The sequence below is a fragment of the Arachis hypogaea genome, chromosome 15 (assembly GCF_003086295.3).
Source record: "Arachis hypogaea cultivar Tifrunner chromosome 15, arahy.Tifrunner.gnm2.J5K5, whole genome shotgun sequence".
In the NCBI taxonomy this organism is placed as follows: domain Eukaryota; kingdom Viridiplantae; phylum Streptophyta; class Magnoliopsida; order Fabales; family Fabaceae; genus Arachis; species Arachis hypogaea.
In genome coordinates this window covers 155285187-155311527 of record NC_092050.1, presented here as the reverse complement: position 1 = coordinate 155311527, position 26341 = coordinate 155285187, and the positions used below count along the sequence as shown (strand labels likewise).

Sequence of the window (26341 nt, the reverse complement as noted above, 5' to 3'; positions counted from 1 at the left end):
TATAAATTAATCACTTATTTAAATTATTTTTAAGTTAACAAATTAAAAAATCTATGTACAGTTGTTAAAAAAAATACTAGTATGAAAATAATATTTATCATAAGGAGACATGCAATGGAATTGAATTAAATTTGAAAATCCATTTAAGGTAACAACATTAAATTACAATATAATTATTAAAACCGTCCAGATAGTGTAAGAAACTGGACAAAGAAGAGAATTGGTAAAAACCGTAAAAATTGATTAGACCTGACCGGTTTAGAAAAAGTAATGAACCGAACAGATTTAAAAAATTCGGACCGGTCGAAATTAAAAAAAAAAAAAAAAGAAAAACCCAAGCCCCAAAGGCGAAAGGACGTCGTTTGATGTTTTTTTTTTTCAAAAAAATAAAAGAAGCCTAGCTTAGTCTTTCCTGAGCCCATCCCCACCTCTATCAGACTATCACTCTCACCTCAACTTCCAAAACGACACCACCCCCAGCGCTCTCTCTCTCTCTCTCTCTCTCTCGTCGCTTCTCGCCTCTCTCCTCAGCTGGTTGTGGTTTTCGACTTCTTGCTTCGAGTCTCGCCATCAGCTTCCTTGGCGCAACCAGAAGCTGGTCCCCGATCTGGTGAGTTCTGACTGATTAGATAACCGGTTTGGCTCCGAAACTATGAATTGCAATTTAATTTGCTTTGAAACATGTCATGTTTTGATTTCCAGTTCAGTGACCCATACTGCTAGTAATAGCTTTTCTCCTTTATGCATGTTGCCATTACAGCATTTCTTCTTTAGTATATATCATTGATGTACAATGAAATATGCTGTTTGGCTATTCAATTCTCATTTCTGATTTATAAGAAGGGAGGGAGGGAGGGAGGAGAACAACCATCGCTTTCTGCAACTCGCTCCCTTCCCTCCAAAACCCTCTAAACTTTCTAAACTTCCAATATGAACTCACTTTTCATTGTTTTTCACGTTATCCTGCTTGCATCCTCGGTTCATCTCACGAATGCCTCTTATGAATATTTTAAACTTGCCCTTGTTTGGCCAACAACCTTTACTCGTATCCGTGCACCTGGAAGGATGATGACAAACCTCCCACAGCATTTCACAATACACGGTCTTTGGCCTACAAATTTCTCGCTTCCTTGGCCAGAAAATTGTGCTTATAAAAAGCCGGAGTATCATTTTGACCAAAATTTGATGGTGAGTTAATTAATTAGACTTTTATCTATTTTCATTTATCTTGTTACATAATAAATTAATTATTAATTATTTTTATGATTTATTTTCGTAGACAGCGACATTGCAACGTCAGTTACGCTTAGACCATTATTGGCCAAGTCTACAACCACGAAAATCGAATATGGATTTTTGGACGGAGCAATGGGAAAAACACGGATCGTGTAGCGCTGAAAGGTTTGCTCAATCTAAATATTTTGGAGAGGCTGTATCTATTACAAATAATTTGGACATTCTAGCCGAATTTAAGAATGTTGGAATAATTCCAGATGGAACTCAAACTTATAGTCGCATTGACATTGTCAATGCAATAAAAAAAATTTTGGCAACAAAAAAGACCAAGACTAATCAAGTTGAACCCGAACTTGTGTGCGACCAAGATCAGAGTGATGTGTTATTGTCCGAGATTCGTCTCTGCCTTGATGCTAATTTAGCAGGATATATTCGATGTCCTATTAATAGATCCCCAGGTGTTAAGTTATGCAAAACAAATTCCAATTCCATTATAATACCTGTGTAATGTTTGTTTGAATCCAAATATTATTATTATTATGTGTGAAAAATTGAGATCAATTATTGATTTCCCATAAAAAAATATGCTTGTATTCAGTTGATCTGTGTAATGTCTGTTTGAATCCAAATATTATTATTATTATTATTAAGTGTGAAAAATTAGGATCAATATTCATTCCCTATAAATAAATATGCTTGTATTCAATTGATCTATGCTCTTTAGGCGTGATTTGTATTCTTTTTCTTCTTATTCTCTTTTTGATTATCTGAAATTTCTTTATTATAATTAAAACTTATTTTAAACATTCAAAATAAAATTCAATCATATTAACTATTACAATTTTTTTATACAATTTAAAAAATGTTAGACACAAAAATATACTAAAAAAAACATGTGAGAATTGTTAAGAATCAAAGATGTTATGTTCTTATTATAACAAGTTGTATATGTATCATGTATCGTTATTAAAATTTATTAAATGTATATTATAGTAATAGTAATACATATGAAATTAATCAAAATAATAAGTATTTTATTTCATAGAAATAAAAGACAGTTTAGACCAAAAAAATTATGTACCAAATTTCTCAATCCTTTTCATATTTATAATTTATAATTTCCTTAAAAGAGAAGGAAAATAAAAGAAGAAAATTGTGAGTATTAAATTGTTCTTCTAGTTTGTGACCACTTTACTAACATCTTCTTTGACTTGAAGTAAAAATGTGAAATAGTGAAAATGCAATAAAATCTATTAATAATATATTAAAAGACAGTTTAAGATAATCTCTAAATTTATTCCTAATTTTTTAGGTTTTTAGCATAATGCTACATCAGTTTAAATGGCTTTAAATTTATTGTTAATTTTTTACTCCTCTTTCTTTATGTCTCATTATTTATTTTTTAAATCTGAACGTCTCATTAAATTTATCAAATGTTACAAGGAATAAAATTAATGTCAATTCCACCTTAAGATCCTATTAAAATTATAAAACGTTACACCTAATAAAGGTCTCACTAAAATCCATGTAAATTCCACCTTAGGTTCTCATTAAAATTATTAAAATTATGAAACGTTACACCTAATAAAATTCAATATATATATATATATATATATATATATATATATATATATATATATATATATATATATATATATATATATATATATATATTCTTAAGGTTCCACTAAAATGATCAAATGTTACAAGAAATAAAAATTAAATGTACAAATTCTTTTAGGCTTCCACTAAAGTTAAGATAATCAATCTATTTTAAATGTAATCAATTGTAATATTAATTTTAAAAATAACTAAACGAGTTTTTAAATATAATTAAAAATAACATAATTATATATTATTTATTAATAAGACGTAGGTTAATTTTGTTATTATAGAGTATGACAAATTTTTAACACACTATTTTAAATAAAATAAAAATAAAAGTTAGAAAAAAATGCTTCAAAATGTGCATTATTTTTTACCTATACAATAAATTGGAATACTAAAATACTAAAGAATCTAAAATATATGTATATTAACTAAATATTTCAACTTGCTTGGAAATTTGGACTAATGCACCACATAAACTCTCTTTTTATGCCACCGATCCTTCTCAAATTATCCATATAAACATAAACTCCCTTTTTATGCCACCAGTTTTTCTCAAATTATCTATATAAACAATAGTCAATATCATAAAGAATAAAGAATAAAAAAAAATTAATCACAATAGCACAAAAAAATAAAGGTAATTCTAAACTTAATTTAGACAAATAAATAATAAAAATTTTATATATAGTAGAGTCAAAAATAAAGATTTTATAAATTATATGTAAAATATTAAGGACAATAAAAATATAAAAGAAAACAAAAAATAAAAAGTATAAAAAAAATATTATTAATTTTTATTTTTTTGGTAATATTTATTACGTTTTTATTGAAAGTAATGAAGGATTTAAAAGACAAAATAAAAATACTAAATATAATTTAGTAGAATGAATAAATTGTAATTAGTATAAAAAATTAAATAAAACAATTCGAACAAAATTTTATAGATAGAATTCAATTTTTTATATAAAAAAGGCCTTGATCTTTCCTTTTAGGAAATTTTTTTTCAAAACTTGATTGAAAAAAAAAATCATATAAATACTCCAAAAAAAACTCAAAAGATAAAGAAATGATGAAATATTTAGATTAAATATTTGGTAAATATTTCATTTTAAATGATAGTTTTCTTTTATATTAATATTTATTAACATTAATTTTATGTAATTGATTAAAATAATCATGCATTCGTACAATAGTAGTATAATAGGATTAATCTATTTTATAATAAAAAAATATTTTTAGCTAATAATATATTATTAATTTGATTATCTATTTTAAAAACAAATAATTATAATCATGCATGATTGGTGTTTAATATTAATAATATATGATAATTTTTTTATATTAATATTTATTAACATAAGTTTTACGCAATTGATTAAAATAACTATGTATTCATACAGTAGTAGTATAATAGAATTGATCTATTTTAAAAAAGAAAAAGAAATTTCTAATTAAGATATATGAATTTGATTATCTATCCATTTTAAGAATAAATAATTAGAATTATGCATTATTAGTGTATAAATAGACGAAGAAAACATTAAGTAGAGGATATTTTCATTAATTAATCAACAAAATAATTAATTTGAAGACTTACTATCCTGGTCTGATATGTGATAGAAGTTGAGAATTGGTTTTTTTCTATTAATGAAATTAAGACATTGTTGAGACTTAGATACAATAGCCCTATATTGCAACACAATTGGAAAAATATGGTTCAGGATGATTGGCTCTAAATTCGGGAAATATGACCAACATTTCAAAGGAATATCGGCCCTATATTTACTGTAAGATTTTAGGATCAAGTATAGTTAATGAAAACATTGAGAATTTTACTTATAAATAAGTCAATTTTACTTAAGTCAAATTAGTAAGTATATAAATGCTAAATATTGGTGAATTAATTTTAAAAAATGGTATATATAATAAAGTTTTTACTATCTCCTTCTCAATAAAATTTAATAATTATATACAATTAAAAAGATACACTTAATTTAAGATAACGAAAGTAATTTAAATTTAACATATATAGTGATGAATATAGTTTTAGTTTAATTATAATATATATACTAATAAAATATTATCGGACTATTAAAATAATTTAATTTTTGTAATTATTATTAACTTTAAATGCTATATATTGTTATCATAATAATGATAGTATACAAACTTTACACTTCTATAATGATTATTCAAGTATTCTAATAATCTTAATGCATCAAACTTAATTTTATATTACCAAGTATCGTTTAATTTAGTCCAATTTTTTCTACACGTTCTAAAAAGTTGGCAACTCATGCTACTTCTAATAATAATTTATTATCCGTTCAGACTCCAGAGTTTACCAACATGCCCTTTTTTTTGGGAAAAAGTACTTTTTTTTTTTTTTTAGTATGTATAAGAAATAGGCCAATGGTTTCTTTCACCATTCCATAAAGACCAAACAATCAAATCTTTATCTACTGCTTTTTCAAATATTTATCTAGCTTTCTTGATGCTTCCACACATGGAGTACATGTGTACCAGAGATGTTTAAATTTGTAGATTATATTCCAATCCATTTGGTCTAAAATTTATTCGAACAAGCCTTTTAAACAAATGCAATGCCTCCAATGGGTGATCATCTTGCAATCATTGATGTCCATGAGAAAATGCTTTTTTTTGATAAACTCGAATTAAATATTCTTCTAACAGATATAAGGTTATAACAAATTAAATATCTATTTTGCATACATAGTTGTTACGGTGGGTAACCGGAGATTAATGGGCTGGATGGCGTTGGTTGGCCCAAACGTATAAAGGAGGAAGCTTTCGAGCGGGTCTGCAACTCAGTGCCCTCCGTCCGACTTATGAGTGTGGAAGAATGGGGGGTGGTACCTGCAAAGACACTCCGATGCCTAAGTTAGCAAGGTGTTAGCAGGTCTAGAGAGTATTGGGACTTAGAGATACCTGAGGGGTGTCAGGGTATTTATAGTGGTGAACCAATAACCACCGTTGGAGTAGTGCCACTTTTCTAGGGTGTTAACCATCCCTTTATCTTAGGGAAGTTAAGATATGGCTCGTGAAAGTGGTTAGAGAGATTCTAGGGGCAGTTACTCATTCAAATGAGTGCTTATCTGCCAGCTAACCCTCGTTCCCGACTTCTTTAGAACAAGTCATGACGAGTACCGACTTCGTAGTGGCTGATCTGGTGAAAGGTGAGGTCAACCCAAAAGGGTTGACCTTTTTACTTGGATCATGGGCCTTAATCGTTGGGCCAGGGTATGAACAGTGCCCCTACTCGAGCCCAATTTCTCTTTAAGATTTGGGTTCGAGTATACTACTCAAGGTTGTAACCGACTTGTTGGGGGACCAACGTGATGTTCTAAAACCGACGTGACTTTTCGTGACCCTTTGGTTCTGACAGTTATGTCTAATCAAGCGTCGTGTCCGTTAGGGATGTGCGTAGGGATTGATGATCTTGGTAACGGTGCATTTTCATTAATGACTGCCCCGTTTTTACCATTGTGCCCCTGACGTACTTATAAATACTTTCCCTCTCTTTCATCGTTTCATTTCTGCGATTTTTCAAATTTCCCCTTCATTCGTTCGTGCTGCATTTTTGCATCTTCGAAGGCTTTCGTTTTCTCCAACCCTCATTTTCGGATAAAGGTTAGTTCTTTTTGTAACATGCTTTTCTATTTGCATGCCTTTATTTTGTAGATAGGTTGGTTTGTAGACTTTGGTTCCGTATCCCCTCCTGTAGAGACCGTGTTTTTTATTTTCCTTTTCTTTTTCCCTTGTAGGTTTTTGTTACCTTTTTAAGAAAAAGAAATGGCTTTCGTAGATATCCTTTCTCAGTGGGTTGATGTCACGGTCCTAGGGGAGGAACCCTTGGTCGATACTGAGTTTATCACCAACCTTCGTACTCATCACAGAATTTGTACTTCTGAGGAGGACGAGCCGAAGTATGAGTTGGTAGTCCCGGGTCCTGAAGACCGGGTTTGCTTTGGGAGGGTCAATGAGGCGGTCCCTCATTTTTTCTTTATGTATGAGTGTATGATCACCCGTTTGGGTGTTTTTCTTCCTTTTTCAAACTTTGAGATATCTGTTTTGCATCACTGCCGAGTTGCCCATACCCAGCTTCACCCCAACTCTTGGGGTTTCTTGAAAATTTATCAATTTATTAGCCAAGCTTTGGAGTTCCCGACTTCTTTGAAGATTTTTTTTCTATCTCTTCCATATGACCAAACCCTTCAGTGGGCTAAACAATAAGCAACAGTGGGTGTCTTTCCGAGCCATACAGGGTCGGAGAGTTTTTACCCTTTTTGACGAATCCTTTCATGACTTTAAAAATTATTTTTTCAAAGTTCAAGCTGTAGAGGGTCACCACCCCTTTTTCCTGGATGATAATTCTTCTCCCCGCTTCCCTTTGTACTGGCTGGAGGCCTCCCCCTGCGAGAAATATGGTCTGGATGACCTGGATGAGGTAGAAGCGGCCATTGTGGGGTTCCTCCGAGAAGTATGAGGGAGGGCCCCATACTTAGACACTAAAAAGTTTCTCCAGGGGTCTCCGACCTTTGTCCAGGCATAGCTAGGTAGCTTTTATTTGTTTGTTAGATTACCGACTTGTCTGATTGACCTTTCCGACTTGTCTTAACCTATTATCTATTATTTTTTCAGAGATGGTGAAGGCAAACGCGCAGGAGTCTTACCAGAGAGTCCAGGAGGCTAAAGCAAGGTCTCGCGCCAGGACGGGTGGCGCCAGGGCGGTTATCTCTCCTCCTCCTCCTCCTCGGAACGCTGGGACTCCTTCTCAGCCCATTGTGATTTCTTCTTCAGCTTTCTCTCAGCCGCCCCCCTCCGCCCGATCTTCTCCTGAGCCAGAGAAGAAGAAGCGCAAGGCTTTAGAGTCTGGCTCTTCTGGTGAGGTTAAGGCGCATGCTCTTGCATTTGTCCGAAAGAACATCTATCCCCATGCTCGTATAAGCATGGATGATGTTTCTGTTCGGCGCCACCTTACCACTCTGGTTGAGGAGAGCCTCAAGGCGGCGGGGGTTTGTGGCAAACTCTTAGATATTTTTGAGAAGGCTCCTCTCATCTCTTTAGGGATGACCTCGAGGGTCGCGGAGCTGGAAGGAAGGCTTCTTTTATATCAAGAGCAGGAGAGGGAGTTGAAGGAGGAAGTTGCCAAGTTGAAGGAGGAGAGGGATAGCCTCCGGGAGAAGGAGAGGAAATTGCAAGCCCAATGCAACATGGAGGTGGGCTTGAGGAAGACAGCACAGGACAGCTACCAAAGTTTATTTAACGATCTTGTGTCTGTAAAAAATGAGCTGCTGAATTCTCAGAGGGCCTACACCGAGTTGGAGGACTCTATTGCTGATGGGGCTGAGGAGGCTTGGAGGATCTTTAGGGAGCAGGTCGGAGTCATTGCTCCTGGCCTGGACCTTTCCCCTTTAGATCCTGATAAAGTTGTCATTGATGGTGCCATTGTGGATCCCCCTGTCCCCGAGATCATTTCCGAGTCAGAATTGAAGACTCGGGGACAGAGAATTATAGAGTCCCCTCCTCGCCCTAAGGACGCTCTGAGTTCTTCTACAGTTCCTCCGACTTCCTCTTCGTCTCCTATGGATGCCTCTCTTTCCGGTCCTGGTGGCGCTCCTCCTACCTCTGGTGGTGGTGATCTGTCTACTCCTCTTGCAAAAAAGTAATTTGTTGGCTATTTGGAGGCCCGGCCTGTGTGTCCCCTCTTTTTTAAACTCTTTATTTATTTTTGGGTAGTGTTTGAACAATTTTTTGGCCTTTTAGGGCCATAAACAAAACACTTCATAATACCCTTTTTAATAAGGGTTTACGTTAAAAAATAAGTACCCTTTTTTGGATAAGGGTTTAAGTTACCTTATGTGTGCATGCCTTTCTGATTGCAATTTTTTCGAATTCCCCTTGATCTTTTCTGAAAAAACCTTTTCTTTGGCTTGTTTGCCTTTTTGAACCTTTTTGTTTTAAGGATCTTTAGGACAGCCTTTTAATCTTTTCTTGGGTTTTTTCCTACCTCTCTTTGTTATTCCTAGTACTCAATTTCGTTTCATTGAGTTTTTATGACTTAGGTTATTTTTGCGATTCGTTTTCTTCTTCTACTCGGTTTTTTATTTCGACTTATGAGTCGGAATGTTTCTGAGTTTCTTACGATCAACTTATATAACCTCTTTACACCGACTTGTGCCTCGTCGTTTTATCCTGACGACCATCTAGGTCGGTTCGTGGGATTTTCACATTTTGTCGAGCTTAAGTCGGCGCGTTTCGTAGAAAGAGAAAGCAACAAAGGAATTTTAGAGGTATTTGTAAGCTAAAAAGATTTTTATTAATTGGGGAGGTACTTCATTGCTACTAAGGGTTTTGACAGTCTATTTCCCTTAGCCCCTACTATGATGCCTCGTTAAAAACCCTTTCTCCATAAAAAACCCTTTGGTTTTGGGAAAAAATCATGAAGTTGGGAAAAGAGTACATCAGGGAGTAGAGTTCGCTTTTAGCTATAGTACCTTTTCATATTACAAGCATGCCACGACCTTGGTAACTCGGTGCCGTCCAGGTCGGTCACTTTATAATAGCCTTTTCCTAAGACCTCATTGATTTTGTATGGTCCTTTCTAATTTGCAGCGAGCTTTCCTTCCCCTGATTTGTTGACTCCAATGTCGTTTCTGATCAAGACCAAGTCACTTGGGGTGAATGCTCTTCGAATGACTTTTTTGTTGTATCTTGTAGCCATCCTTTGTTTCAACGCTGCTTCTCTTATCTGAGCTTCTTCTCGGACCTCGGGAAGCAAGTCGAGCTCCTCTTTATGCCCCTGTATATTTCCGATCTCGTCATGGAGAATCACTCTCGGGCTTTGTTCGTTGACTTCTATTGGGATCATGGCTTCTACGCCATAAACTAGTCGGAAGGGTGTTTCTCCAGTGGCGGATTGGGGGGTTGTCCTGTAAGCCCATAGCACTTGTGGGAGCTCTTCGGCCCAGGCTCCTTTTGCATCTTGTAATCTTTTCTTCAGTCCTGCCAGTATGACTTTGTTGGCTGCCTCGGCTTGCCAATTGGCTTGCGGGTGTTCCACCGAGGTGAACTGGTGTTTGATTTTCATACTGGCTACTAGGCTTCTAAAGGTAGAGTCGGTGAATTGGGTTCCATTATCTGTAGTAATGGAATGAGGTATCCCATACCTTGTGATGATATTTTTGTAGAGGAACCTCCGACTTCTTTGTGCGGTGATGGTGGCCAATGGTTCTGCTTCTATCCACTTTGTGAAATAATCTATTCCCACGATCAGGTATCTGACTTGTCCTGGCGCCTGGGGAAAAGGTCCTAACAAATCCATTCCCCATTTTGCAAAAGGCCATGGAGAAGTGATACTGATGAGCTCCTCCGGGGGAGCCACATGGAAATTTGCATGCATCTGGCATGGTTGGCACTTTTTCACAAATTCCATGGCATCTTTCTGCAAGGTCGGCCAGTAGAATCCGGCTCGGATCACTTTTCTGGCTAGTGACCTTGCTCCGAGATGATTTCCGCAGATCCCACTGTGGACTTCTTCCAACACTTCGGTGGTTTTTGAGGTCGGTACACATTTTAATAATGATGTTGATATCCCCCTTCTGTAGAGAATATTTCTCACCAAAGTGTAATGTTGTGCTTCCCTTCGGATCTTCTTGGCCTCTTTCTCCTCCTTGGGGAGGATGTCGAATTTCATGTATTCGACCAAGGGGTTCATCCAACCGAGGTTTAATCCGACTACCTTAAGGACCTCTTGTTTGTCTTTTTCTTTTACTACGGAGGGTTTTTGGAGAGTTTCCTGGATCAGACTTCTGTTATTCCCTCCTGGCTTGGTACTTGCTAACTTGGATAGGGCGTCTGCTCTGCTATTTAGATCCCGAGTTATGTGTTTGACCTCGGTTTCTGCAAAGTGCCCAAGATGTTCCAGAGTTTTTTCCAAGTACCTTTTCATATTTGGGTCCTTTGCCTGATACTCTCCACTTATTTGGGAAGTCACCACTTGCGAGTCGCTGTATATCATCACTTTTGTAGCACCGACTTCTTCCGCCAGCTTCAATCCAGCAATCAAGGCTTCATACTCTGCCTGATTATTTGAAGCTGGGAATTCGAATTTGAGGGAGACCTCTATCTGGGTTCCTCTTTCATCCACCAGTATTATGCCTGCACCGCTTCCTATTTTGTTTGAGGATCCATCTACATAGAGTTCCCATGTAGTTGGTTTCTCCTCTTGGTCTCCTGCGTATTCTGCGATGAAGTCGGTGAGGCACTGGGCTTTAATCGCCATCCGAGTTTCATACTTCAAGTCGAACTCGGAGAGCTCTATTGCCCATTGAACCATTCTCCCTACAACATCCGTCTTTTGGAGGATTTGCTTCATGGGTTGGTTCGTGCGGACTCTTATGGTGTGAGCTTGAAAGTAAGGTCGTAGCCTTCGTGAGGCTATCACTAAGGAGTAGGCGAACTTCTCTAGTTTGTGGTACCTTAGCTCAGGGCCTTGTAGAACTTTACTGATAAAATATACTGGGTGCTGTCCGACCTCGTCCTCTTTTATCAGGGCCGACGAGACGGCCTTGTCTGCTACAGATAAGTATAGGACGAGGTCTTCCCCAGCTGTAGGTCGGGTCAGAATAGGAGGTTGGCTCAAGAATCTTTTGAACTCCTGGAACGCCTCCTCGCATTCAGGCGTCCATTCGAATTGACATCCCTTTCTCAATAAGGAGAACAGTGGAAGGGATTTTAGTGCTGATCCTGCCAAGAATCTGGAGAGGGCTGCAAGTCGGCCATTCAGCTGCTGGACCTCTCTTAAACAAGTCGGGCTTTTCATCTCCAGGATAGCTCTACACTTGTCGGGATTAGCTTCAATCCCTCTTTGTGTTAGCATAAACCCTAGGAATTTTCCTGCCTCTACCGCGAAGGCACACTTTGCGGGATTTAGTCTCATCCCGTGTAACCTTATGGTGTCGAAGACTTGTGAGAGGTCTGCCAAGAGGTTGACTTCTTTCTTGGTCTTTACCAGCATGTCGTCGACGTATACTTCCATTAGGCTCCCAAGGTGAGATGCAAACACCCTATTCATCAGCCTCTGGTATGTGGCTCCTGCGTTTTTCAATCCAAACGGCATGACCACGTAGCAAAAATTAGCTCTGGGCGTGATGAATGATGTTTTCTCCTGATCTGGCTCATACATCGGGATTTGGTTATACCCCGAGTAGGCGTCCATGAATGACAAGTATTGATACCCCGAGCTGGAGTCTACCAGGGTGTCAATACTTGGCAGTGGATAAGGGTCCTTGGGACAGGCCTTATTTAAGTCGGTATAGTCGACACACATTCTCCATTTACCATTTTGTTTTTTGACTAGCACTACATTGGCTAGCCATGTTGGGTGCTTGACTTCTCTGATGAAGCCGGCTTCTAGGAGCGCTTGTACTTGCTCTTCTACAATTAGGGCTCGTTCTGGGCCGAGCTTGCGTCTTCTTTGTTGTACAGGTCGGGACCCCGAGTAAACCGAGAGCTTATGGGACATGAGCTCGGGGTCTATCCCAGGCATGTCGGAGGCCTTCCAGGCGAAGAGATCGAAGTTATCTCTTAGGAGCTTAGTCAACCCTTGTTTTAGGGTTTCCCCTAGGTTAGCCCCTATGTGAGTATTTTTTCCCTCCTCTTTGCCGACCTGTATCTCCTTGGTTTTTCCTCCCGGTTGTGGACGCAGCTCCTCTTTAGCCCTTGCGCCTCCGAGCTCTACTGTGTGAACTTCTCTGCCTTTTCCTCTCAGATTTAGGCTTTCATTGTAGCATTTCCTTGCCAATTTCTGATCTTCCCTTACCGTTGCTATCCCCGCTGAGGTCGGGAATTTCATACAAAGGTGAGGAGTGGATACCACCGCTCCGAGTCGATTAAGGGTAGCTCTGCCGATTAAAGCGTTATATGCTGACCCTACATCGATGACTATGAAGTCTATACTTAGAGTTTTTGATTTTTCCCCTTTTCCAAAAGTGGTGTGAAGGGGCAAAAATCCCAGTGGCTTTATGGGCGTGTCACCTAATCCGTACAAGGTGTCGGGGTAAGCTCTTAACTCTTTTTTATCCAACCCTAGTTTGTCGAAAGCGGGCTTGAAAAGAATGTCCGCTGAGCTTCCTTGGTCTACTAGGGTTCTGTGGAGATGAGCATTTGCTAGGATCATAGTTATTACCACTGGATCATCGTGTTCAGGGATTATTCCTTGCCCATCTTCTTTTGTGAATGAAATGGTGGGGAGGTCGGATGACTCTCCGCCGACCTGGTAGACTCTCTTGAGTTGCCTTTTGCGAGAGGATTTGGTGAGTCCCCCTCCCGCGAACCCTCCTGAGATCATATGGATATGTCTCTCCGGGGTCTGTGGTTGTGGGTCTCTTCTATCCACATCATCTCGCTTTCTCTTTCCATGGCTGTCCGACCTTTCTGAGATATCTGTCAAGCCGACCTTCTCTAGCCAGCTTTTCTATCACATTTTTGAGGTCGTAACAGTCATTTGTGGAGTGACCATATATTTAATGGTACTCACAGTAGTCGCTGCGGCTCCCCCCTTTTTTATTTTTAATGAGTCTGGGGGATGGCAGCCTTTCGGTGTTACAAATCTCTTTGTATACATCCACTATAGAAACTTTCAGAGGAGTGTAAGAGTGATATTTTCTTGGTCTATCGAGACCGAGTTCTTCCTTCTTCTTGGTTTCCCTCTCTCTCTCTTTTGTTGAGAGAGGGTGCCCAGGTCGCCAACTCAGGTCTCTCAACTTAGCATTTTCCTCCATGTTGATGTACTTTTCAGCTCTCTCCTGTACATCACTTAGAGAGATGGGGTGTCTTTTGGATATGGACTGTGAGAAGGGACCTTCTCTGAGCCCGTTGACTAACCCCATTATGAATGCCTCGGTGGGCAGGTCTTGAATCTCTAAACATGCTTTGTTGAACCTTTCCATGTAGGCTCGTAAGGATTCTCCTACCTCCTGCTTTATTCCCAGGAGGCTTGGTGCATGTTTTACTTTGTCTTTCTGGATAGAGAACCTCATCAAGAACTTCCTGGAGAGGTCTTCAAAACTGGTAACCGACCTCGGGGGGAGGCTGTCGAACCACTTCATCGCCGCTTTCGACAAGGTTGTCGGGAAAGCTTTGCATCGCGTAGCATCAGAAGCATCAGCCAGGTACATCCGGCTTTTAAAATTGCTCAAATGATGCTTCGGATCAGTGGTTCCGTCGTAGAGGTCCATATTGGGGCTTCTAAAGTTTCTTGGAACTTTTGCCCTTATTATGTCCTCACTAAAAGGATCTTCCCCCCTAGGGGCGACTCTTCTCTACCGTCACGGGAGTTCTGACCTTTGAGGGAGGATTCTAACTTCAAGAGTTTTCTTTCTAACTCTTTTCGTCGCTCCATCTCCTCTTTTAGGTTCTTTTCGGTCTCCTTTTGTCGCTCCCGTTCCTGTTCTAATTGCTCGAGGCGACTGTGGACTAATCCCATGAGCTCAGTTGCATGGGATGGTCCCTCTTTCTCTGATTCGCGCCCTTCTGAAGAATTCACCTTCGGATTTTTTATTCCGGAGGTGCCTTCCCTGTGTTGGTCATTGGCTTCCTGGTGAAGGGTCAGGTCTGCCTCATTGTTTCCGGTGTTCAGATTCTCTTGTTCAGAATCTGTCTCTACATGACCCTCTTCAGGGGATCTATCCGCCATCTCTGGTTGATCTCTCGGGTCCCCGGCAACGGCGCCAATGTTACGGTGGGTAACCGGAGATTAATGGGCTGAATGGCATTGGTTGGCCCAAACGTATGAAGGAGGAAGCTTTCGAGCGGGTCTGCAACTCGGTGCCCTCCGTCCGACTTATGAGTGTGGAAGAATGGGGGGTGGTACCTGCAAAGACACTCCGATGCCTAAGTTAGCAAGGGTGTTAGCAGGTCTAGAGAGTATTGGGACTTAGAGATACCTGAGGGGTGTCAGGGTATTTATAGTGGTGAACCAATAACCACCGTTGGAGTAGTGCCACTTTTCTAGGGTGTTAACCGTCCCTTTATCTTAAGGAAGTTAAGATATGGCTCGTGGAAGTGGTTAGAGAGATTCTAGGGGCAGCTAACCCTCGTTCCCGACTTCTTTAGAACAAGTCGTGACGAGTACCGACTTCGTAGTGGCTGATCTGGTGAAAGGTGAGGTCAACCCTTTGGGTTGGACCTTTTTACTTGGATCCTGGGCCTTAATCGTTGGGTCAGGGTATGAACAATAGTTATTAGCAAATTTTCAATAAACTCCTCTTTATCGCATCCACGTCTGAGTACAAAAGTAACTTGAAAATACACAAGTTTAAGTTTGAATAATAGACAATTATTCGATTTGTTTTCATTAATACTTCAAATATCCAAAACTGATTCATGTGATATAATTTATTATTTTTTAACATCAGAAATCTTATTTTTTAAAATATGAAATATAATTGACTATTTTAAAATATTAGAATGTAATACAAATTGACTAACATAAATATTAAAATTAATTTACATACTTTTTTCATATTCCATTAAGTATATCTTATATTTAAATTTGTATATTTATTAATTAATTAATTAATTTCGTGAAAGAAAGGAGGCTTTCCTTATAAATCCATGTACCAAATTTGCCTGTTTTGATATTAATATTGTGAATTACTTTGCCTGTGATGACATCAAAGGAAGCCAATTCATCGCCGTTGATATAAAAGATTACATCACATTTGTTGCCCATTCTGAATGCACAAAATTCTGGAAAAGGTCCAAATCTAAATGTGAAAAGCTTCACCCAAGATTCCTTCGCACCAATTTCACTCAATGGATATTTCAATGCGACTATTCTTAGTAAAGGAGGAAATCAGAGTAACACACTTGTTAAGTATTACCAAAGTTCTGGTAGGACCCATCATCATTTTCTCGCAGCCAAACAATTGATGTGGTTCGAAATGTTTCATTGCTGAGGTTAAATGACACAACTACTTATTCTTCGAGTTCATTCATGGCAAACTCGCTACCCCATTAGTGGCATACTCCATTCAAATACGCTATAAAAGCTTTACTTACATTTTTTTTTTTAGTCATTTCAAGATCAAGTTTTTTCTAACAATTACTTTTTAGACTATAAATTTGTCAAATTGTTAGAACAGACTCTTCTAATAACATTGGATCATAAATATAATATACACATTGAATCATTTTATAATCATCATTCACATTATCATAACCAAATTCATGAACACTTACATGCTGATCATAGCCGGGCTCATCATCAGTAATACCCGGAAGAATAATTTTACGCTCGTGGTTTTGAGATTCCAAAGTCCTATTATTACATCAGGACATGGTCGTGTATAGTGACATATAATGTCATTAACACATTCTAGAATCTGGCCGGGACCATAACTCTTAAACAGAGTTGGCAAAACTAATGTAACCATGTTTTCATATCTCTCTCCAGAAAGCAAATGCACATTATTTTCACTATCGACTTTTTACCCTTTGGTAAAATAATCTCCATAAAAGGAGAGACAATGAGTGGGCAGTTTTAAATTTTAAATTCTCGTAGTACATGCTCTTAAAATTAGAATTTTTAAGTAAATTTAATCAAGACTTTCGCACCCAACTAAATTGTTTTAAGGATTAACGGGTAATTTTACTAGAATTTTTAGTACAAGATCATTAGAAATTTGATCGTTATGATTTGTCATTTGCATTGAAAAAAAAAGAATAGAAACAAACGGATATTAGGGTCTTGTGCTTGTGGTGTGCCTTTTAAAATGTAACGAAAAATAAATTAGATTTCAACATAAAATTTAGAAAAATTTTAATGGTATTACGTTTTTCTAGTTCTATTTGTTTCTCTTCTAATTAAGATCTCTAATATATAGGACTAAACATCAATTTGATTGGGAATATATATAGCATATCTAAATAGAATAAGAAAAAAAAAAAGGAAACCCATATAAATTGTATGTACTTGAATTGCATTTGCAAACACAAATATAAATGTATAATTATTATTCACAAGTGTAATTATCCATACCATGTATATAATAACTAATAAAATTGACATTATAATTTTAAATTATTTTTAAAAATTAATTTAAATTATAATAATTTAATTAATATAAAAATAACATATTATGCATTGTTTATTTTTTTTAATCTAATGTTAATTATTATAATTAATTTATTTATTAAAATAAAAAATCCTGCAACACTTTATTTTCATAATAATAACTACATCAAGTTTGTATCTTTTCCTTCAAATTCCATTCCCATTTCAGAATTAATCCCACCCCAAATGCCTCCTTCCATTTCATTTCATCATCAAGTTAAGGAACACTTCAACGGTCAAACAATGAATAAAGAATGATGAATCAAACAATCCAGAAGGAACAACATAAAAGAGAGAAAATGCAGCTTTTAATTTTAGCATCCGATTCTTCAGAACAAATGTAAAATAAAGATTCCAATTTTAACTTCATCTCTCATCTGGGCCGTTCTCAATTTCCTCATCTGGGGTTCGTCTTCCTTTTCACCTCATTCCTCTTATTCTCTCGTATTCCTTTTTTTTTTTTTTAAATTGTCCTTATTGTTTTTCCATCAATTGGGGTGTTGAAAGAAGGAAAAGAAAATGTTTTTGGTTTTTATCTTCATTCTCTTCCTCGGTTTTTTTTTTGTTGGGGTGGTGACGGTTGTGGTTGCCGAAGCTTTGGGAATCTTGTGGATCATTGAAGGGCTGCAACGCAAGATCATGAAGGACAAAGACAAAATCTCAGCACCCATCTCATTGGACACTAGTTCGCAAAATGATCCTATCAATCACCTGACTCTACCTTCGAAAAAGAGGTAAGCTTCATGCTTCCACAATTCCTCTTTTTATTGTTTTTTTATTCTGTTGTTATATACATTGTCTTTCATGTAGTAGCTAGCTTGTGTTCTCTCATTTATTTGCGCACCACTTGCTGCTATAGAATTCTTTCTAAAGGAATACTTGAAATTTAATCATAAAAAAGGTACAGAGTTGCATGTTAAAACGAATTGTGTACCTATGTAGCTTTTAAGTAACTTTAGTATTTTAGTATTGCTTGGAGTAATCACTCAAGTTAAGGTAGTTACCATTTCCGGTATGAACATTATTTAGACCTCAAGTTGGTTCTTAAAATGACAAGGGTGATTTTGGTTATCATGATGATAGATATTTGATACCCTTCAAAGACTAAATTAATGTGAAAAATATCAAATTCGATATCCGTTGCACATTTGGAGCACCAATTACTTTTATTATTTCGATTCATTGGCATTTTCTTTCTTTAGGGTGTGATTTGGGTTCTAGAACAATACAAGGTATCAAAGTTCTGGCTGGAAAAGTCAGCTAAAGATCATAAAAGGAAAAGGGAGGTACTGGAGGTTAGCCCTGTTAAGAAGCATGGGAAGATCAAGGGTGAGTCACTTATTCTCACAGAGCATGATGGTTCGGAGACAACCATTTGGCTGAAGGGATGTGTTGTTGAGGCTGTTTCATCATCCAGCCTTCCTTCTAAAAAACGGTAATGTGATGCAGGAAGTCACTTTCGTGATTGCGTGGGGTATAGTTTCCATTCCTATATCCAAACAACATTGTGATGAGATCATTATTTCAATATCATTTTCTTTTGTTTGTGGATATGTTACAATGTGAGAGCTTAGTGAGCTAGCTTGATATAGAGTATTAGGCCAATGATTTATATTACAACATTCATTAGAATCTGATTTAGTGAGCTGTATTCCTCTGCAGAAAACCAGCATACATTCTCTTATTCCTTTTAATTCAGTGCATGTTAAAATGCATATCATTTTGAAAATGGGTTTATTATGAGTTTTCCTGACTTTGAATTCAAAAAGGGATATCTCACTTCCTTTACATCTCACATACATCTTAATGAGAAAAACAAGAAAAAGTTGTTGCTGCTTGGAACATGGGTATCATACTTCATCTGATGTGGAAAGAAACACTTTGTTATGTACTCTTGCTTATTTACTTAGAAAATACGGCGCTTCAAGGTCATTTTTTTATGTTGGGTTTTTCAGGGCAAAAAGATACCCGATAAAAGTTGAAAACAACAAATCTGTGGTATACCATGGAAGCAAATTGCTTTACATATATCTTGAGACGTCATGGGAAAAAGAAGCATGGTGTAAGGCCCTCCGTATGGCTTCACGCGATCAGAGTGAAAAACTTAAGTGGTCTAGTCAGTTGTATGAAGAGTGTCATCGATATCTAGCATCACTAAATATTGAATATCATCCTTTTATCATGAGACCATCAGCAGGATCAAGTTTTGATGGCTTAGAAAAGTCCAGTAAGCCTGATGGATCTTCCTCCAGAATTCCTCAATTTTTGAGTAGAATTACTAAAAAACCGACTTCATTCTTTTGCGCGGTTGTCATGAGATAAACATTGGTGTTTTATTTTATTTTTAAAGAGAAATCCTCACTGAAACCTTCACTTGATTGTGGTTTCTATAAAATAAATGTTGGCCCTTCCTATAAGATAAACCTTATTTCTGGAGGTGCAGTAGTAGAGATTGAAACAAAGCTTGAAGTTGGTGAACCACCGAACGATAAGGGGACGGAATGCTCAAGCAATGCTGGGGGTGCCCCGTCAGATCTTCTTGAAGATCTTAGCAATGGAGACGGAGTGAATGATTCACAAGAGCCAAAAGTAGATGTCAATGGGAACACTGGTAAGCACAAAAATACCGTTAAATCAAATACTTAGTTTGCATTTTCTTCATGTAGTGATTTGTCACGTTTTTACTGAATTATTCCCCACACACCACCCCCCCCCCCCCCCCCAGAAAAAACAAAAATCAAAGTGTTGTGGAAAGCATTAAAGTTAAAGATGTCAATTTGTCCTATGCAGACGTGTCTAAAGTTTCTAGGAGTACATCTTCCTCATTTTATGGATCAAAATGGAAATCTATGTTAAATTCTCTTGCCAAGCATGTTTCACAGGTAGTATCTATTATTCCGTACTTTTTTTCCCCCACAATTCTGTTTATTCAACCTGAAAAAAATGGGAGAATACATAGGTACATGAGGGCAAGAGATCTTTATAAGAACAATAAACAACAGAGAAAAACAACTAGTATGACTGATTGTGTAAATTATCTTTAATTCTATTATATTCTAACATGTCCATATTTCGGTTACCTCTGTGGATTTTTTTTTTACCTATAATAAGACACTTAAACTCTTAAAGTCATGTCACTACAAATCTTGTCTTTGAGCATTTTCATGTTGATAGATACACATGTTTACACATCGAATCATTATCATAATTATAAACAGGTATAGCTTTGTTATGGCCGAAGTAACAGGTTATTTCTTATCTAAAGGTTCCTCTCACTTTGGCAATAAGGATAGTATCCCTCAAAGGGATAATGCGTTTACAACTAAATCCCCCTCCTTCTGATAATTTGTGGTATGGTTTCACATTAATGCCTGATATAGACTTCAACCTGGAATCATGTGTTAGAGATCACAAAATAACTAATGCACGCATCGCCCTGTTCCTGGTCAATCGACTTAAGGTATGATAGCCCCATTTCCATTTGGTTAAGTTATGAATGAATTTTGGTTAAAGATCAATGTTTAACCTGCTGCTGCTTTTAGAATTTACATGCTTTAGATATATCTATGTTTCTTTCTCTTTTAAAGTTTGCTTAGAGGGTGCATGTTCCTTGTTCTCTATGTTGTAACTTGTATAGTCCGACAAGCCTTCAACTTTGCATGTCTTTCTGAAAAGATTATAGTATCTCTACAGGAAGCATTCCGAGAAACTTTAGTGCTCCCGAACTGAGTGCATAAGCATTTCATGGATGCTGGCTGAAAAGGAGAATTGGGTTCCTCGGACTGTTGCTCCATACATGTGGGTTAAACAAGAATGTGGACACGATACCTCTGCTTCAAATGATAAAACTAGCGCAAGGATATTAGTTGATGGTTCGGGGCTAACACCCCAAAACCAACATGGGGCCAAGTCTATAGTAGAACCAGTTAGGAAATCGTTTTCTTTCAGATGAGCATCATCTTCCTCTTGTCCAATAGTATTAAAGAGCAGCAGCCAAAGTTTTGACCAACTGTCAACACCTTTTCTAGAGGCTTACATAATGCAAGAAACTGAGGATTTGAAAGAACTTCCAGCATCTTCCATAGAGAATGAGAATAGAGATGAAACATGGGAAGAGAAGACGGAGGGTATTACTGTCTATCAACCACAAACACTCTATTCTCTGCTTATGGATAAACAAGTTAGTCCATCTGAACAGAAAAAAATCGGGAAGAGGGAAAAGATGTTTGATTTGCGAAAGAGGATGAGCGAGAAGTTGGAAGAAAAGAGGCGTCACTTTGTTGAAAAGATGAGAGGACCATGAGAAAATGAGAACAAAAGTAGAGATCAGAACTCTGATTTCTGTTACTGATTTGTTGATCATGTCAGATATTAGCAACCATTCTTAAAAGAATCTTTTGATTGATGAATTGTACATCTTATAGGTTCTTAGAGGATCTAATTTAACTAGATGTATACTTTACTAAGTGACAGAAATTACTGTTAATGCATTCCATGGAGTTACAAATCCACAGGGTAACATAGAAGATTCATTTAATTGTTGATTAACAAATTATATGACACAGACATGCCATAGAGATTACAGAGAAATGATATACAGATTCATATACCCTCTCATTTGAAGGGTGAGTTTCTATTCAGTTTTGTTTTGTTTGCTTACATTTTCTCTTTGCTCCTATCAGTGCTTATCACATATAGGGTTTGTCACACAAATAAAAACTTCCATCTTGCTAAGCTTAATAAACAAGTTATTGCCCTACAGACAATACTAAGATTTTGCACTAAAATATGCCTTTGGTAACATTATAATTAGTTTCCATAATCACCCTAGCTGGAAGGGAAGCCTTGAAGCAACAGTTGAGCTTCAATGTCGTGAGTTCAAGCCGTGAAGTCAGCCATTGACGCAATTGTTAGGTTAGGCCGCCTACATTATCGGATAGAAATGGCAGAAAATGGCAGTTTCTGCTGTTGACAAGTTGGTTAAAAAAGGCGTTAAGTTAGTTGACAACTGTAAGTCAATGCAGCAGATGTCAGTGCAGTTAGTGTAGCTGTTTTATAAGATTTCACAATGAGTAAATGCCCAAAATGGTTCCTGAATATCAAATTGGTATTTAATTTAGTCCTTGATTTTTGTAAATGACCAACTAAATCCCTTAAATTCAGAAACGTGCATCTCCGTTAGTCCCTCGCAGAAGTGCCGTCTAAACGTTGCTGATGTGGAACGTTAACTGCCATGTGGGCATTCCAGCTGTATACTGATGTGTGCTGATGTGTGCCAAGGTTGAATTTGATTCAAATTGGTATATGGAATTGCCTAATATTACCCAAATTAGTCCATTTCAATTATAAAACCCTAATTGTCTTCCCTTCTTCAAACTGTATGCTATGTTCTTCTGTTCTTCGAGTCTACTTCTCTTCTTCGAGTCTCCTTCTCTTCTTCGACCTCTCTTCTTCGCCCTAAAACCCAAATTGATTTCTTGTCTATGTGAGTGATGATGGGTGGTGGCGAGAGAAGCCAAAGTAGCTCAAGTAGGAACAAGTCTGCAGGCAGACCTTATGGCAACAAAGGAATGCGCAATAGGGGAGGTAAGAACGCTGTTTTCTGTAATTGCGGGCTTCGAACGGTGATGAAGTACTCAACAATGGCTGAAAATCCTGGTAGACCATTTTATGGTTGTCCCAACTATGAGGTAAGGTTATGGCTATGAAGAAAATGTTAAGATGGTTTGAGTTTGAGTTTGGATTCACCTGCATTTTTTACTTTGCAGTATGGAATTCATTGTAATTTTTTTCGCTGGGCTGATGGATGTGAAGAATAAGTTTGTGCAACACCCATTCCACTAGAAGTTTTGCATGAGTTAAGTTGGAGGATGACAAGCTTGGAGAGTGATGTTAAGACCGTGAAGATGATGACAATGGTGCTGCTGGCTTTTGTAGTTACTTTTGGTGTGTGTTTAGGTTTTAGTTTGTTGGGGTTTATATTCAACAAATGATGATTATGTTATGAAATTTTAAGTGGTATGTAATGTCTTGATGAAGATGGAATGAAATGAAATGAAACACTAATTTGACATGAGTTCAACTCTTGATGCTGCACTTATTCTGCTAAAATTGTGTTCAACTAAACCAGAAAGAGATAAATCATAACATGAACTAAACCAAAAACTTCATTAATTTAACATAACTAATTCTGGAATATGGAACAAGTGTTGTTTATACTAAAGCACATTGTGCATAACATACTATCACAACCCAAAACATCATAGGCCATAACAACATTCAAAGGCCATGCATACAGGTTTCAAAGGTTACATTACAAAAAGACAGGATTGTTTAACCATAGCATTCAACTACAACAACATAAACTCAAAAAGCCACTACACTTTGTGCTAGTTAGACATTTTTTCTTGGTGGGTTGAATCTTGGAGTTGGAACAAATTTCAAGAAAGAGGCCAGTTTTTCAGAGGTTGCTGCACTAGCTCCTTGAATAGTCTCTCTTGAAATCTCAGTTGGATGTGGAGCAGCTGCAGCAGTAGCAGCAGTGGATGAAGTTGTCCTCTTGACAGGGAGTTTGTCTATGCGTCTCTCACTTTTAGTTCTCAGATGTCCTTTCTTGGCATTCTTTATAGTCTTTGCAGCCTATGATATCAATAACAACAATAATCATATTAGCTGACCAAAAACATATCCTCTCAAGTTAACAAGAAAATGGATTTGTTTGTTTCCTGATTTATTAACTCAAGCTCTAATTTTGATTAATGTTTTTAATACTATTATTACCTGAGTTGCAGGTTCTTGTCCTCCTTCAGCACCAACCTCACATTCTTCAATAACAACCTCACCTTCGTTACCTTTAGAACCAGTGTCACCCTTATTTGCACCATCTTCTGCAGCCTTTGTAGCAGCTGCTAGCTCATCAGCCTTTTGTTTCTTTGCTATTCTACAGCTCCTTGTTATGTGACCAACATCTCCACATGTCCCGCAGGTGAATTTGCCATATTTTCTCTTCAATTTTGTTACAGTGCGCTCTTGGCTCCCCCGAAAAGGTGCCTCATGTGCATCTTTTTTTCTTGCATAATGTGATGGCCTGCCACGAGGTTTGCTCCTTACAAGTGGTAAACAATGGAGGTATTCTGATGTTTCCCACAACTGTTGGCCTCTTACCGGGTTGATATGGTATTCATAAGTCTTGTTGTATGAGCCCATTGTTAGCCATGCATGGACATAATTCTCGGGTCTACCATTCATGACTGAAATTGCAGCTATTGCATGACGACAAGGTAACCCTAGCACATAATAAATTTGAGTAACTAAGTGTGTTGATAGGTATACTACCGTGCAATTACAAAAAAAAAAAATAAAATATAACTTACCCGATAACTGCCAAGACCTACAGCTACATGTTTGGTTTCCCAAATCAACCACCACATTATGTGGTTCACCATGCACTTCAAACATGACTTCAGCCACATCTCCAGACCACATTGGTGTATGATACCTACTGTAATGCCTTTCCTTTGCAAGTCTACTTTGTTGAATCGGAGGTAAGTGTCCCACATGGCTAGAGAGTTTCAGTTTGTTCATTGCCATGCTAGTCATGGCATACCTCCTAACCTCCTCCAGTAAAGTCAAGACGGGCTTGCATCTGTATGGTTTGGTGGCAGCGTTGAACACCTCATACATGTTGTTGCAGACATTGTCAACCTTTGGAAAGTCCTTGTAGTGAGCCCTGGTCCATGCCTGCCTAGGAAACTTGTCTAAATATGCCCACGCCTTCTCATTCACCCTCTTTATAGACTGCATATGTCCGTTGAATTCCTGGACAGTCATTGCTCTAACACACTTCCAAAGCAAACTCTTCAAGTGTGAGTCCTTCCATTGTTTCTGAAAGTTTTGCCAAAGGTGCCATGCACAGAAGCGGTGATGCGCACCTGGCATAACCTCACGCAATGCTGGAATTAAACCCTACAAGATAACAAAATAGTCACTTAAAAACATGAGCAAATAACAAATTTTTGATTTTTACGAGTTATATAATAATAAATTGAAAAACAGGGTCTAATTTGAACTTATGCGCTTAAGGATTCTTAAATTCTGCAATTGGAATAACAATAGTAGACTAAATGAAGTTGATTGCATAAAAAATCCAGCAAGGCTAATCAAGTTTTTAACCAAGTTTCTATACTATACAAATCCAGCAAGGCTAGTACAAATCCAGCAAGGCTAGTACAATGCTATTTGAAACAAATTGAAATTAAAATGAATTATTTTGTTCTGAATCAATTATTAATATACAAAATAGTCCTTCGAATTTTGTTCATTAATTCAAAATGGTCCTTAAAATCATATAACGTGCCTCTAATTGAAGCATATAGGTTACCTTCTGCATGTCAGAGATGAAGCACCAATCATGCTCTGTCTGATCTCCAATGTCTTCATGCAAGAGCTCCAAGAATCACTTCCAGTTGTCTTTGTTCTCAACATGAACAATTGCCCATGCAATTGGGTACACATGATTATTCGCGTTCTGACCCATGGCACACAGCAGCCATCCTCCATAATAGGTCTTCAAAAAAGCCCCATCAAGTCCTATCAAGGGTCTACAGCCACCCACAAAACCTTTCTTGCATCCATGCAAACAGACATAAAACCTTTCAAATACACCTTCTCCATTAGGCATTGGACTAACACCTAACTTGACAGTTGAAACCGGATTAGATCTCAACAGCTCCTCTGCATAATCTCTGAGTTTAGCATATTCTGTAGCTTCATCACCCCTCACTATTTTTCTTGCATCACCCAAAGCTCTTGTAATTGTAGTCCTAAACAGTTGTATTCCAGTTTTTGCTTTAAAGTAATTAAAAACCTCACAGTGTCTAAATGTTGGGAGCTTCCTAACCTTTTTAACAAGTACATCAATTACCCAAGACCTAGTTGCACATCTATTCTTGAAAGTTCTCTCACATGTTTGATCATCATTAAAGGTCTTAATCTGCCAACATCCATTCGGTTTGCTATAAGAACAAAACACCATCCAGGGACAATCTTCATTCTTGCATACCACCCTACATCTAGTAGTATCATTTTTCTTGTACCTTACACTCCTACCCTCTTGTAATGTATAATTTCTAACCCCTTTCTTAAAAGCATCCCTAGTGGTAAACTCCATACCTAGCTCTAATCTCACATGTCCAAACTTGGCAGTATCATTGAAGATGGGATTCACAGCTGGGTCTACTTCATCCTCAAAGTCTGGTGGAGTCTTCAGTTCATCAGATTTTCAGCTATCATCAGAAAAAGACACTGCCATACAGATTCATGCATTACATCACCAACAGAAAAAGAATAAAATCA

The 26341-nt window shown here is 37.4% G+C and overlaps 1 protein-coding gene and 1 non-coding gene across 6 annotated transcripts; both read left to right on the top strand.

Moving 5' to 3' along the window:
- Nucleotides 1–850: 850 nt before the first annotated feature.
- On the top strand, nucleotides 851–1906 carry LOC112751588 (uncharacterized). The gene is made up of 2 exons (XR_011872590.1): nucleotides 851–1188; nucleotides 1280–1906. It is a non-coding gene; the product is annotated as an uncharacterized protein (transcript).
- Nucleotides 1907–17131: 15225 nt separating this feature from the next.
- Nucleotides 17132–21627, top strand: LOC112751586 (uncharacterized). 5 transcript variants are annotated; one of them, XR_011872591.1, is made up of 7 exons: nucleotides 17132–17721; nucleotides 18190–18422; nucleotides 18943–19214; nucleotides 19431–19598; nucleotides 19778–19869; nucleotides 20206–20447; nucleotides 20681–21627. XR_011872591.1 is itself a non-coding variant. In XM_072217300.1 (7 exons), exons 3-7 carry the CDS (start codon nucleotides 19064–19066, stop codon nucleotides 20714–20716), a joined length of 642 nt encoding a protein of 213 aa, XP_072073401.1. In that variant the 5' UTR covers nucleotides 17132–17721; nucleotides 18190–18422; nucleotides 18943–19063; the 3' UTR covers nucleotides 20717–21627. The 5 variants fall into 5 exon arrangements, 3 of the variants coding, with proteins under 3 accessions (XP_072073401.1, XP_072073403.1, XP_072073402.1); XR_011872592.1 differs by having other exon boundaries at nucleotides 20670–21496; XM_072217300.1 differs by having other exon boundaries at nucleotides 20253–20447.
- Nucleotides 21628–26341: the final 4714 nt, after the last annotated feature.

What these genes read in the sequence shown, in the direction of transcription:
- LOC112751586 (XM_072217300.1), top strand. Translation starts at nt 19,064, where the DNA reads ATGGCTTCACGCGATCAGAGTGAAAAACTTAAGTGGTCTAGTCAGTTG. An exon ending in TTGCCAAGCATGTTTCACAG is followed by an intron (nt 19,870 to 20,252) that starts GTAGTATCTATT and finishes TCTTATCTAAAG; the next exon opens with GTTCCTCTCACTTTGGCAAT. An exon ending in TCCTGGTCAATCGACTTAAG is followed by an intron (nt 20,448 to 20,680) that starts GTATGATAGCCC and finishes GTATCTCTACAG; the next exon opens with GAAGCATTCCGAGAAACTTT.